Source organism: Pholcus phalangioides, unplaced genomic scaffold (genome assembly GCF_987345545.1).
Source record: "Pholcus phalangioides strain wild (caught in Gottingen) unplaced genomic scaffold, Ppha-v1.0 ptg000039l_1, whole genome shotgun sequence".
Classification (NCBI taxonomy): Eukaryota; Metazoa; Arthropoda; class Arachnida; order Araneae; family Pholcidae; genus Pholcus; species Pholcus phalangioides.
Genome location: NW_028301625.1, coordinates 20,072,141 through 20,085,062, shown reverse-complemented (window position 1 = coordinate 20,085,062; position 12,922 = coordinate 20,072,141). Strand labels below are relative to the sequence as shown.

Below are 12,922 nucleotides of genomic sequence, written 5' to 3'. Positions count from 1 at the left end.
CCGTCGGCTCTTCTGACGCAAGTGGAAAAAGTTTGAGAACCCCCTGCTTTAGACCATTTTTCGCGTTCGTAAACCGAATCATTTTTTGTTGGTCGTTAATTGAATTGCTCGCAAACCAAGGCGTTCGTAAACCAAGGGTTGACTGTATTTTGAACTTTTTTCCCCCGGGTAAAAATTTTTTGACACCCCAAAATTATTTTTTTTTTGGCGTCTAGATTTTTTTTTTCGCGATTTGTCTAGCCCTGCTGGCAAGCAAGGTTTGAAAACAGGGAGGCAGCCGTAATTGAGTGCACTCCATGAAAATTCCCCATGTTGCCATACAATCATTGCATTACCACGAATTGTTGGCTGCTGCCGCCTTCGTATGGAGATGTTTTTGTCGAGGATCTGCGTGTGAATACGAAGAGACGGCCCCCAATCGGCTCTTGGTTTTAATGTCTTTTTCATGTTTTATAAGAATGTCAGTTCATCCAGAGCGCTCATATCATAAGCGCACTCAAAGCTGAAAAATTTGCATCAAAATATAAACAGATCCTCCCTCTTAGATGCTAATAAAATGAGACGGCATTGGAGAGGAGTGTCTGTAAGTTGCATAATTTACTCGATTCCACTTTCCTTATCAATACCCAAATCAAAACCATTTAATTACTATGAATTTGTGTTTGAATCACAGTTTGTCAAGAGTAATTTGCTGTGTTGTGACATTCATTGCTTACGTCAGTATTTTTATTTCAGTTCTGTTTTCAATTTATCACTGGTCTATATTTGTTTTAATTGGCCTTCATTATCCGTGTATTGTCTAAAATACCTGCTACATCTTTCTTTTGTTTTTATTAAGCAGAAACATAATTTATAAGAGTTTGTGTGGAGGGATACCTCAATACTCAATCGTTATTCAATGGATACCTTAGTCAACAATTTGTTCCAGAACTTGTGATGGAACGAATTGTGATTCCAAACAAATTTTTCATACATTCAGTGCGGTCTTTACTGTATCATTCCCCTGAGCAAAGCAATTTTTTTGAGGCTCTCTACCTGGCTATAAATTTGTATCTTCCAGTGTCATGCTTACACTCAACAATTTTAACCAGATCTCATTTTCATAACTGCTTCCTTTTCCACTGCACCCTGGGCCACGCATTAAGGTGGCACTACATACATTGTAGGTAGGGTGTAGAGTAGTTCCTCATAAGTTTGGGCCCTGGGGAAATATAAATTTGTGGGGCCCTTATGTATAGTGTTCTTTGAGCACATCTTGTGCTAATATGGGTAAATGTATTCTCTCAATATAAGCATAATATGTTGAAATCGGTGACGTACGTCGCTGAACAATCAGTGCTATTGCAAAACAATATTTATGGGGGGGGGGGGAGACAAGCAGGCTATATACAGTCTATTAGAATAGCAGCAAAGCCGTAAATCTGCCTCTTTGAGGATGCTAAATGTTTGGCAAAAAACTTTAAATATTTGGTACTGTTGCACAGGGCCAGAACCAATGAGCCTACTCTGAGAAAGAGGACTTGTGCCCTGAAGGTGATATGGGGTGTCAGCAAATTTTAGGAGGAGAAGAATACTGTTATAAAATCATTCACTTTTACTGTGGAGCAGCCAAAAAAATTATGTTTATTCCCTCCCCAAAAGAGTCTTAGCTACAGCCCTGTTGTTGCGTGATATTAGATGTAATCATTTAACAGGTATTTATGCAGGGAAGTTGTATGTTGACGTATTTGTCATGACTATGAAATCTATGGATATTCTTAGTGGTAAAAAAGGACATATTATCCACACACAATGAATAAATATACATCTTGTGCTAATATGGGTAAATGTATTCTCTCAATATAAGCATAATATGTTGAAATCGGTGACGTACGTCGCTGAACAATCAGTGCTATTGCAAAACAATATTTATGGGGGGGGGGGACAAGCAGGCTATATACAGTCTATTGGGCAAATTTCAGTCATTGGTGGTCAAGAACATCAAATTCAACTAGGAGAAGAGTGGCAAAATTAGAATAGCAGCAAAGCCGTAAATCTGCCTCTGTACACAGCATACATGAAACATTGTGCTTGAGGTTACTTCAGAAGTGCATGCATTATCGACTTTTGGTGAGAGCACAAAATGTTTTTTGGGGAGGGTATGGGTGGCATTGTACCCTCCAACATCAGATATGTGTATTACATACAGATATATAGCCTATATATGTATAGCTTTAACATCATTGTGCCACCTTCTAAACCTTTAAGTCTATCTTCGCTTTGGTTGGGGACACAAGGAATTTCTTTCAGACATGATAGAAATGATGTAGTTAGTCATTCTAAGCAAATTTGATTACAATATTCTGTGCATGCTGTTCACACTTTTGCATAGGTGGAGATAGACTTAGAAGTCTGGGGGGGGGGGGGGCATGATCACAAAAATTTTACCCTTCTTTTCTCTTCTACTTATTAGTGTCTCATAAAAACTTTAATTTCAAGTGAAATTAAATAGCAAGCATCTTCCACTTATTGTTTGTAAGCGTTATGGTGCTGACCAAAGTACCTAAGGATATTTGATGCTTGTACCCGATTTTTTATTTGATAAACATTTAATTCAAGTTACGTTCTAGGTTAAGCATTGTGCTGCTTTGAGCATATGTCTGATTCTTCTAATATATCAGTTTCTACACTGAGGCTCTTTTCTTGATGATGGGCATAGATGATGCTCACAACTCTAAAAGGGTTTGGATGCCTTGTTCAACGGGTGGCTGGAGACAAAATTATTTCAAACACAAGATATCATGCTCTTCCTACCAACTCTCTTATTTTCTTTCCAACACACTTCCTTTCTTGGGGCACAGTAACCTAGATTGATAAGACACGTGCCAACAGTACCGAAGAACATTCAGAGGTGTCACTTGCTTGATACCCGCTCAGTTCTTGTTTAGAGAGTCTTTCCCGATATAGAGGTATAGCGGAAGTGGCAACAAGACTATTACAAAACCACAATGTTAACACGAGTACTCTGTCCCCCCACTGAGAAGTATAAAATAAAATGAACCTTTTTGCTCAAAATTGAACTTGCTTAATGTTCAATAAATGAATGTTACTTGAACAAAGTGATTTAATTTGAATTTAAATGAAAACCGAGAGAGAGAGCACTAAGCAATGCAGTATTTTATCCAGACTTTATTGGGTCCTGTTTTCTTTTGAAAATTTTCCTTATTTTCATGAAAGGGGCCATTGATTTTGTGAAAAGCAAGTAATTTTGTGGAAAGCAAAACAATCTAGTTAATTTATCACAAAAGAAATGAGATGTGAAATTTATGGTTTCAATAATTGCTGTACAGATTTCTGATTTGCCCCAGATCGTAAATGCTTGATGTACAGGGTCAAACAGCTTGATTATTATTGTAGGTAAGATTGATTTTTTTTAAATTTAACAATCATTCTTCTTGATACAAATTTCATTCATCAAAAATATTGATATTTTTATTACATCTAGTGTCAGTGTCATTTTAACACATGGGGAACACCTAGAGTGCTGAGAGGTCATCATGATAATAAAATATAAATATAACTGTGTTGAGAACAAGTATGTAAATTTTTAAGCAGGTGTTTATAGCCACGTATGGAGGAACCTTAGAAAAATAACTTTGCCTGGGTGCCTATGATGCTTTCAAGACATCCCTGCCTGGTTTATGATATTAATGTTTAATGTGAAAATAAATATCATGTATTTTGTCTAAATATCACTTGGTGTTATAAATACAAATGCCACAAGAGACAAAATACCAACAAAAGTGGCTGAAGAAAGATGCCCATAAAAAATATAGGTATCAAATATAAATCTAAACTATATCAAAAATACAGCAAGCCAATAAGAGTAATAAAAAATCAATAATTATGATAAAATATAAATATACTGCCCATGAAAAATTATGGTTGTCTCATCTAAGTATGGATAGCTTTTCAATTTATTCCAATATGTTTATATACAAATACAAGGTCACAACAGGCAAAATGCCCAATGAGGTGGCTGAGAAAAAGATGCCCATAACAAGTATAGATGTCAGATATTACTAAAATATAGCACCCATTAAACGTGCAATCAAAAAAATTATAAACAATATATATATACACACACACATGATAAAATATTATATAATGCCCATAAAATGTATTTATTGTTGTCTTATTCTAAGTATGGATAGCTTCTTCATTTACCTCAACATGTTTATCGTATTTCTTTTTAAATGTGTTAATTGTGTTAGAATTTACTACCCCCGGGGATAAGCTATTCCATTTATTAACAACCCTATTAGAGAAGCATTTCCTGCGACACCATAACCTAGAATTGTCCCTTACCAATCAATACTGGTGTTCTCTTGTAAAAGTAGTCGATTGACGGTGTACTAATAATTCGTAGTCCATCCTATCCATCCCGTCGAAAATTTTGAACACTTCGATTATATCTCCTCGACATTTGCATTCATCCAATGTAAACATATTCAAAAAATAAAGTCTCTTTATAACTCAAGCTCCATGTGCCAATAAGGACACGTGTAGCACTTCTCTGTGCCCCTTTAACCAAGTCTATGTCCCTTTGTAGGTATGGTCTCCAAAACCTTACAGCATACTCCAGTCCAGGATGAACCAAGCCTCAGAAAAGCGGAAGAATGACTTTTAAAGAAACTGAAAAGACCTTTTTGAAAAGGAAACTGAACATTCTATTCACTTTTTTGACTGCCGCTACACAATGTTCAGAAAACCTAAGACGCTCATCAATGCAAATTCCCTAATTGGTGACCCTAGTTGTATCTGGGATGATGACAACATTTAACTCGTAAGAGAACCATGGGTTGTTCAAACCAAAATGAGCGACCATGCACTTATCAACGCTAAATTTCATGCTCCATTCATTTGCTCATGTTCCAATCCTGTTCAAGTGGGTCTAGAGCAACTCCCTATTGCTTTGATTCCCAACTACCCTTATTAGCTTCACGTCATCTGCAAATTTGCTAACAATCCCTTTGATACGCTGATCGAGTTTATCAATAAAAAGTGTAAAAGTATGTGGGCCCAGGACACTTCCTTGAGGAACTCTACTAATGACGCCTGTCGAATCAGAGAATTCCCCGTTCATCATAACCCATTGTGATCTATCTCTTAACCACGATTCTATAAAATTCAGCAAGTTGCCCCAATCTCATGTAAACACTTCAAGAATTTACCATGTTGGACCCGATCGAATGCCTTCTCGAAATCAAGGTACACAACATCTACATTTTTTTCCCTTACCCAAAGCCTTAATCACCTGATCATAGAAGCAAAGGAGGTTAGCACACATGACTTCCCCTTCCTGAACCTATGCTGATTATCTGGCAATACACTATTCTCGTCTAACCACTTCAATTGCTTTTTGATAATAATTTTCAAAATTTTTGGGTGGGAGCTCGTCAAACTCACTGGACGGTAATTGGACACAGCCTCTCTACTATCCTTTTTAAATATCAGAACAACATTAGCAAGTTTCCAATCCCTTGGGATGGTACTCTCAGTAACACTACTCCTGTATATCTGCGTGACTGTCCCCAACAATTAATTAGCACATTCCCTGAGGACCGTAGGATAGATATCATCTGGTCCTGATGTTTTTGCTCCCACATAAATTTTTTAGAAGATTTAGGACCTCCACATCTTCTACTTGAATATCGTTGAGTATTTTATTACTCCATGCAACACCGTACATTGAATATCGTATTCTGTATTAAAAACCAATGCAAAAAAGTTATTGAAAGCACTACACATGCCTACATTGCTCTCTACTCGAGACCCTCCTATCGAGAGGGGACCTACTGTCCCCTTATATCCATTATTGGCATATCTAAAATATGATTTTGGGTCGTAGCCAATGTTGTCTGCCAACCTAGACTCAACTTCTTTTTTACTATCCCTTATCGCTTTCTTCAACGCCTTTCTTTTATCAGTAAACAATGATAGATCACCTCGTCCACTTTTATACTCTCTGAATGTTCTTTTCTTTTCATGATAAAGGTTACGCACGCTATCCGTGAACAAAAGCGATGTACAAACATGCTTTTTTCGAACAAAGGGAATAACGTCTGCAAAACAGAAGATAGCTTTGTACTAAATTCTTCCCATTGACTTGCCACCTTGACTGATTCTAACCGGTTCTTTGAAAACTTTCGCTAACCTTCCTCTCAAAACATCAGTTAGTTCTCCGAAAACAAGGAACCAGTCTTTTGTTATCAACCTTACCCGAAGAAAACTTATAGAGGTGGCAAAACAATGTAATACAAATTTTTTTTGTCTTCCTGGAAGGACTTAGTGTCCCTTGGGGCCACATAGTGTATATTCATTATATGTGTATGTGTTTTTTCTTTTTCTTTTGTATTCCTTTTCGTTTGTTATTGTCCAGTATTTGTGTAATGTGTATTTGTTTACAATAAAAATTTTAAAAAAAAACTGACAACACAATGATCACTAGAGGAAAACTCGTCCCCCACCAAAACATGTTCAACAAGATCCTCAGAACTAGTGAGAACTAAATTCAAAATAGCAGTACCCCTAGTGGCTTCTCATGCATGCTGATACAAAAAATTATCAAGCTCCAACTTATAAGAAAGTCCCTTTCATATTGATCTCTAGCTGAAATATTTTCCCAATCTATACCTGGGTAATCAAAATCCCCTAGTATTACAACCCTCTTATGCTTACATATGTAGGAAATTTCATCATGAAGTTTGACGATGTAGTTTGGATCCCTATTCGGTGGATTTTAACAAACCCCAACGATACATTTATGGCGTTTTTTGTTTTCAAGCTCAACCCATATGGTTTCAGTATCGCTTCTCTGCATGTTACACTCTCTAGCCTTCAAACATGATTTCACGTATATCAACACTCCACCCCCTTTCCTATCCGATCTATTTCTTAAAAAAGTATCGCATCGTGAGATGTGTAAGAAAGATTCATCTCCATCGTTTGCCCAAGATTCTGTAATAGCTATAAGATCCAGGCCCTCCACAGCTATCATAGTTTCTAAAAGATCGTTCTTATTACCCAAGCTCCTGGCATTTATCAGCACACATTTTAATTTGCCCTGTGATTTAGTGTCACCGCCCAGCCCCCTCATCCGGGGCAATGGCTAAAATTGACAATGGTCGATAGAGCCTGGGCAGTGCACGGTATGAAATGATTTCGTGTCAATCGAGAAGCCATCTAAATCAAAGGTGGGTAATTCCCCGTCAGTACTGTTGTGATTATCATTAATTAACCCGCATTCACGACTACATGGTCTGGGAGTAAAAACCTGACCTAAGCCTATCGTAAACCTCCCAGACCCCCCTCCTATTCAGATGAATCCCATCTCAACAAAGCCACCTATCGGTAAATGCAAGAACATGACCCCAAGTGAGGAGCAAATGTCCCTTAGGCCTAAATTGAATTGGTGGATCTTACTCCTATACCTGCCACAACCCCTTGAACAGTACTGGAATCACTACCACATCTGAATCCCCCCCCCCCAGCGGATAATAGTACACTGCTGGCCACCGTAAATGCAACACCCTGAAGTAAGCATGCAAATAATACAAAATTTACAACATGCATTAGCGGAGGTGAGATATGCAAATGATTAGAATTTCAGCGCAGACGCACATCACGCGCGCCTGTGGCACCACTTCAAAGCGCTATTTAAGGCTTGGAGATTTCGGCGATTTGAAGTACGGCAATTGTGTTTTCCTTGTGGTTTTTTAAAAAAAACGATCAATTATGCCTCGTAGAAAACAGCGATCATCTTTTGATCAAGTATCCGAGTTCGACAGAGGAAGGATAGTGGCCTACCGAGATTGTGGATTATCTTTCAGGGAAATCGGTAGTCGTGTTGGACGAAACCAAACAACTGTAATGCGGATATGTGATCGTTGGATGCAGGAGGGTACGATGGACCGACGTGTTCAATCGCATCCACCTCAGTGCACCACTTCACGTGATGACAGGCGTATTGTGCGTATGGCAGTGACGGATCGCTCAGCCACATCACGAACCATAGCACAGCACATTCAGTCTGTACCGCATCATCCAGTGTCTGCGCGTACCATTCGATTCCATTTACAGCAGAGTGGTCTGTCCGCAAGACGTCCATTGCTTCATCTACCCTTGATGCAGAACCACAGACGTCTCCGCCGCCAATGGTGCGATGAAAGAAGGATGTGGACGGCACAATGGAATGAAATTGTCTTTACTGACGAGTCACGCTTCTGTCTGCAACACCACGATGGTCAGATTCGAGTCTGGAGACACCGTGGAGAGAGGATGCTGAACAGCTGCGTTATGCACCGCCACACTGGTCCTGCACCGGGTATTATGATATGGGGCGGTATTGGATATCACTCTCGCACTCCTCTAGTACGCATTGCCTGTACTTTAAAAAGCCAGCGCTACATCTCCGAGGTGTTGGAGCCAGTTGTCCTTCCTTACCTTCAGGGCTTGCCCACAGCCATATTTCAACAGGATAATGCGCGACCACACGTGGCACGCATTGTCCAAAGGTTCTTCGTCAATCGCCAGATTGAATTGCTTCCCTGGCCAGCTCGCTCTCCGGATCTTTCGCCGAAAGAAAACATGTGGTCCATACTTGCTCAACGATTAACCCAGATTACATCCCCAGCTGCCACACCAGATCAACTTTGGCAACGCGTGGAAGCTGCTTGGTCTGCTGTACCCCAAGAACACATCCAAAGTCTCTTTGAATCAATGCCGAGGCGTGTGGCAGCGGTGATCTCCAACAATGGCGGCTACTCTGGCTACTGATTTTGGCAGGAACCACACTTCACAGAAGTCTATAAATTTAATCATTTGATGCTTGGTCAACATGTTATCTACAAAATAAATATTGTTGCGATATCTCTTGTCTTTCTTGGTGTTGCAATTTGGGTGGCCAGCAGTGTAAATCCCGGTACTCTGAATGAGACTCACTAATATTCGCTCCTACCTGATTTGTTCTCACCCACAGGATTACTCACAAGGGCAACTTTCGGTCAAGGCATACTAACACTATTGCTAAAAACTAGATAATAACACTTAAAAAATAGGAAAATGAGAAATGTGTTAACAGGAAATTAAAATAACGTAAATTACATTACAATGCAAAATATACGTAAAAGATTGTACAAAAAAATTAAAGTAAAATAAAATACTCAACACAATCACGAAGAAGAAATATACAGGGTGATTATAAAAAACTATCAAATACAAATACAACGCCACAACAGGCAAATTGCCCAACGAGGTGGCTGACTTAAGAACATATGGGCCCCTAACTATCATACAATTCACAGAAACTGAATGAAATTTTGGCATAAGGTATTTTGAGGTATGCGCTCATGAATGATATGGAAAACAACAGTGTCACTCTAACAGTTACGATTACAGTGAGAAAATTTCGAAAATATCAAATGGCAACACCAAGTTTTTTGTATTGGAATGTGATCTCCATTGTGAAAAACCCTAAATAGCGTTCGAACGGCAACTGTAGCATGAAAATCACCGGCAATAGATAGGCTAAAAGTGAGGACAACCAATAAGGACAGAGAAGCAGCATAAAATAAAGCATTTTATTGTGTTTCACAAATTTTCCACATGACCTTGTGGAGGACTAATCAGGCTGGGATCTCAGCCGAAGAAACGGTGTGACGAATGAAACGAACATTAATGCTCTGGTGCACGGCAAAGTCCTTTTTAATTTTTCCTTGCCTAGCTCCGGGGATTTTCGTGCTACAGGTGCCATTCCAACGCTATTTAGTGTTTTTCAGTATGGAGATCACATTCCAATACAAAAAACTTGGTGTTGCCATTTCATATTTTCGAAATTTTCTCACTGTAACCATAACTGTTAGAGTGACACTGTTGTTTTCCATATCATTCTTGAGCGCATACCTCAAAATACCTCATGTCAAAATTTCATTCAGTTTCTGTGAATGATATGATAGTTAGAGGCCCATATGTCGGGATAGTTTTTTTATAATCACCCCGTATATGTATATAAAGAATGAAACACACGCCCCTAAAACATATTAAGATACAAAGTAAAATTTATACTTATTAGTATTAGCTAACACTAAAACAATAGAACCCAAAATGAAAGAAAAAAAATTACTGAGAATAACCGGAAAAAAGTTCGCTAACACTAATGCCCAAAAGTCTCACAAATTATATCAAAGAAACGGGAAAAACACAAAAAATGGTGGGAAACAAAGAACCAATTATTCCCTCCTATACCAGCACGTAGGCAAAGATATTGATTATCAACAATGGTCACAAACCAGGCGAAAGTACAATGAAAGTGAAATGAGAGTGAGAAAATAAAATTTAAGTCGACCGAAAATACACAACGAAAATTAAAGTTGAGAGCAATAAGAAAAAAAACACTTATCTTGTAAATCCAGCAATGGAAGTCCAGAAAATCCTGTGTGAGTAGTATTTCTGTTTTTTAAACGTATCAGTTGTGTTAGAATTCATGCTCACTTGAGGTAAGCTATTCTATTTATTCACAACCTTATTGGAGAAAAATTCCCTTCAACATCACACACACAACCTAGAATTTTTCTTCACCAATGAATACTGGTGTCCCCTTTTTGAAGCAGTTGATTGGCGATGTATTAATAACTTGTCCATTTTATCCATTCCGTTGAAAACTTTAAACACTTCAAACATATCCCCCCAACACTTGTGCTCTTCTAATGTAAAAATTTTCAAAAAATCAAGTCTCTTCATAGCTTAAGTCCTGTGTGACTCAAGAGCACATGTTGCTCTTCTCTACACCCTCTCAACCAAGTCAATGCCCCTATATAAGTGTGGTCTCCAAAACTTAATGGCATACTCCGATCCAGGATGAACTAAGCCCTGGAAAAGTGAAAGAATCACTTTAGGAGAATGCGAAGAGACAATTTTTTTTGAGAATGAAACCGCGTATTCTGTAGACTTTTTTAACCACTTCTGAACAATGTTCAGAAAACCTAAATTGCTCATGAATGATGATTCTCAAATCTCTGTGATCCTAGTTGCCTCTGGAGTTGTTTTTCTGGAAACTAATACAGAAATAGTTTTGGGCCTGAACAAAAAAAGAGAATTTTTTATGAGTATTTAACATGGAAAAAATATAGGTTAAATTTCTGATAAATCAAAATTAGTCAATAAGGTATTGTCATAAAATGATTTTCTAGTAATTAACGGTTCAGTCAAATTACAATACAATATTTTTCTTTTAGGATTGGGCTAGGGAAGGTCTGGTACTTTCCTCTCCAAGTGATCAGGCATGTAAATTATATGATGCTGCAGTAACTCAGGTCAGTATGCATTTTTTAAAATTCTGAATATTCTGTTAACATTCAGAGTTTTATTTTCCATAAGCATTTTTCTATCCTCATTTTAAGGCTTAATCATTTTAGCAATTTATATAGACTAACCATGGATATTTAATCTGAAACAGGCTGTCCATACTGAATTAAAACATTTTTGTTTATTTTATTTTTTACTTAAACTAATGATTATCAGTTGTAGAACAAACCTAAACCAATCATACAACAATTTGTATCAGAGTCATCAAGAACCTCAATGAAAATTCAACTGTTGAAAAAATCAATTGTAAATTTGGCTTGAAAAGGATGCATAACAACCAAAATTCACCCGTTTCTGCTGAAAAGAAAACAAAAAAACATCGATATAGGCAATTCAAATTTGGAATGGGGAGTTTCTAGTAAACTTCAACTTCAGTATGATAGAAGTAGGATGATTGCAACAATCAATAATTGAACAAGTTAGTTGAGAGATCACTACTAAACCATGCATGCACCTAATCCATATTGCTCTACAGAACTTCTAAGGAATGGGTACATGTCAGAATGTGTGTGTGTGTTGTGCAGGGCCGCAACTAGATACTTGGTCAGCTAAGGCAAGTACATATTTAGGCACCCCGTTGTAATGCTGAAGAAGAGGTTAAAGGGTTAAATTTGTACCCCCTTTTTGTCCTGTGTCTGAGGTACCTGACCCGCCTGCTTCCCCTTAGTTGTGGCCCTGGTGTTGTGAACCTTATGTGAAGTTTGTGCTTGTCAAGTGCTGCTATCTGTCTTCTGATTTTGGAAGTAGATAAATTGGCTGGTTACTCTTTGCTTGTGTCATGCATAAATTCTTTTAATGTTGTAGACATATTATTTCTCTCCCTGGAGGAGAGACTTTTTTAAATGAGAGATCGGCTCAAAGTTGGTAGTTAAAAAGTTCCTATGTAAGGCTACTTATCGAATTATCTGGTATTATACAAAAAAAACAAAAAAACATGCAATTAGTGGCATTTAAAAAGAAAGCAAAATTTTTTTAATGACAAATATTGCACAGTTATTTTTATTTGCCTAAAAGAGTTTTTGACAAATTTCAATTGACTATCTCAATTAACAGGCTCCAAAGACAAGTTCCTAAGGTGCCACAACTATTAACTATCTATAGTAAAGTGGGGGAAACCCCCAATTAATCAAAAATGATATCAACACACTTCATGATAAAGTTTCAACACACCTGTGGCTTTGATAAAATATAAGCACATTAAAAAGTCACTTTTTGAAGTTATCAAGACTAGAACTATTGTAATTCCCTGCTTATAATTTACACATATATAAAGTAGCAGGTAAAATTTCTGTAATACTTTGTGCAGATCATAGCTCTTATCTACAGTTTTCTTTTTCTCTGAGGTTGCAATAAAAATTCAAATTTTTATTCTTCATTCCTTGAAATTTGAAGAGATGGTTAGTAAGTGTGCAGCATAGATTGTAATTCAGAACTCGTAGGCAAAACTTGGAAGAGTGATAGAGTACATCTAAAAAAGCAACCTTCACCATACAATACATGGTCCTAGTCCTACTGCAAG

The 12,922-nt window shown here is 37.6% G+C and overlaps 1 protein-coding gene across 2 annotated transcripts in view; it reads left to right on the top strand.

Annotated features, from left to right (window-relative positions):
* The first annotated feature begins 269 nt into the window (after positions 1-269).
* LOC149065668 (tetratricopeptide repeat protein 38-like) overlaps positions 270-12,922 on the top strand; it is a 76,789-nt gene continuing 64,136 nt past the window's right edge. For both annotated transcript variants that reach the window (XR_016195594.1, XM_089253414.1), the window contains exons 1-2: positions 270-583; positions 11,274-11,351. Coding sequence is in view for 1 of the 2 variants with exons in the window: in XM_089253414.1 (XP_089109540.1) it covers positions 557-583; positions 11,274-11,351 (105 nt within the window). In the remaining variant the exon portion in view is untranslated. The remainder of the gene's footprint in view (positions 584-11,273; positions 11,352-12,922) is intronic.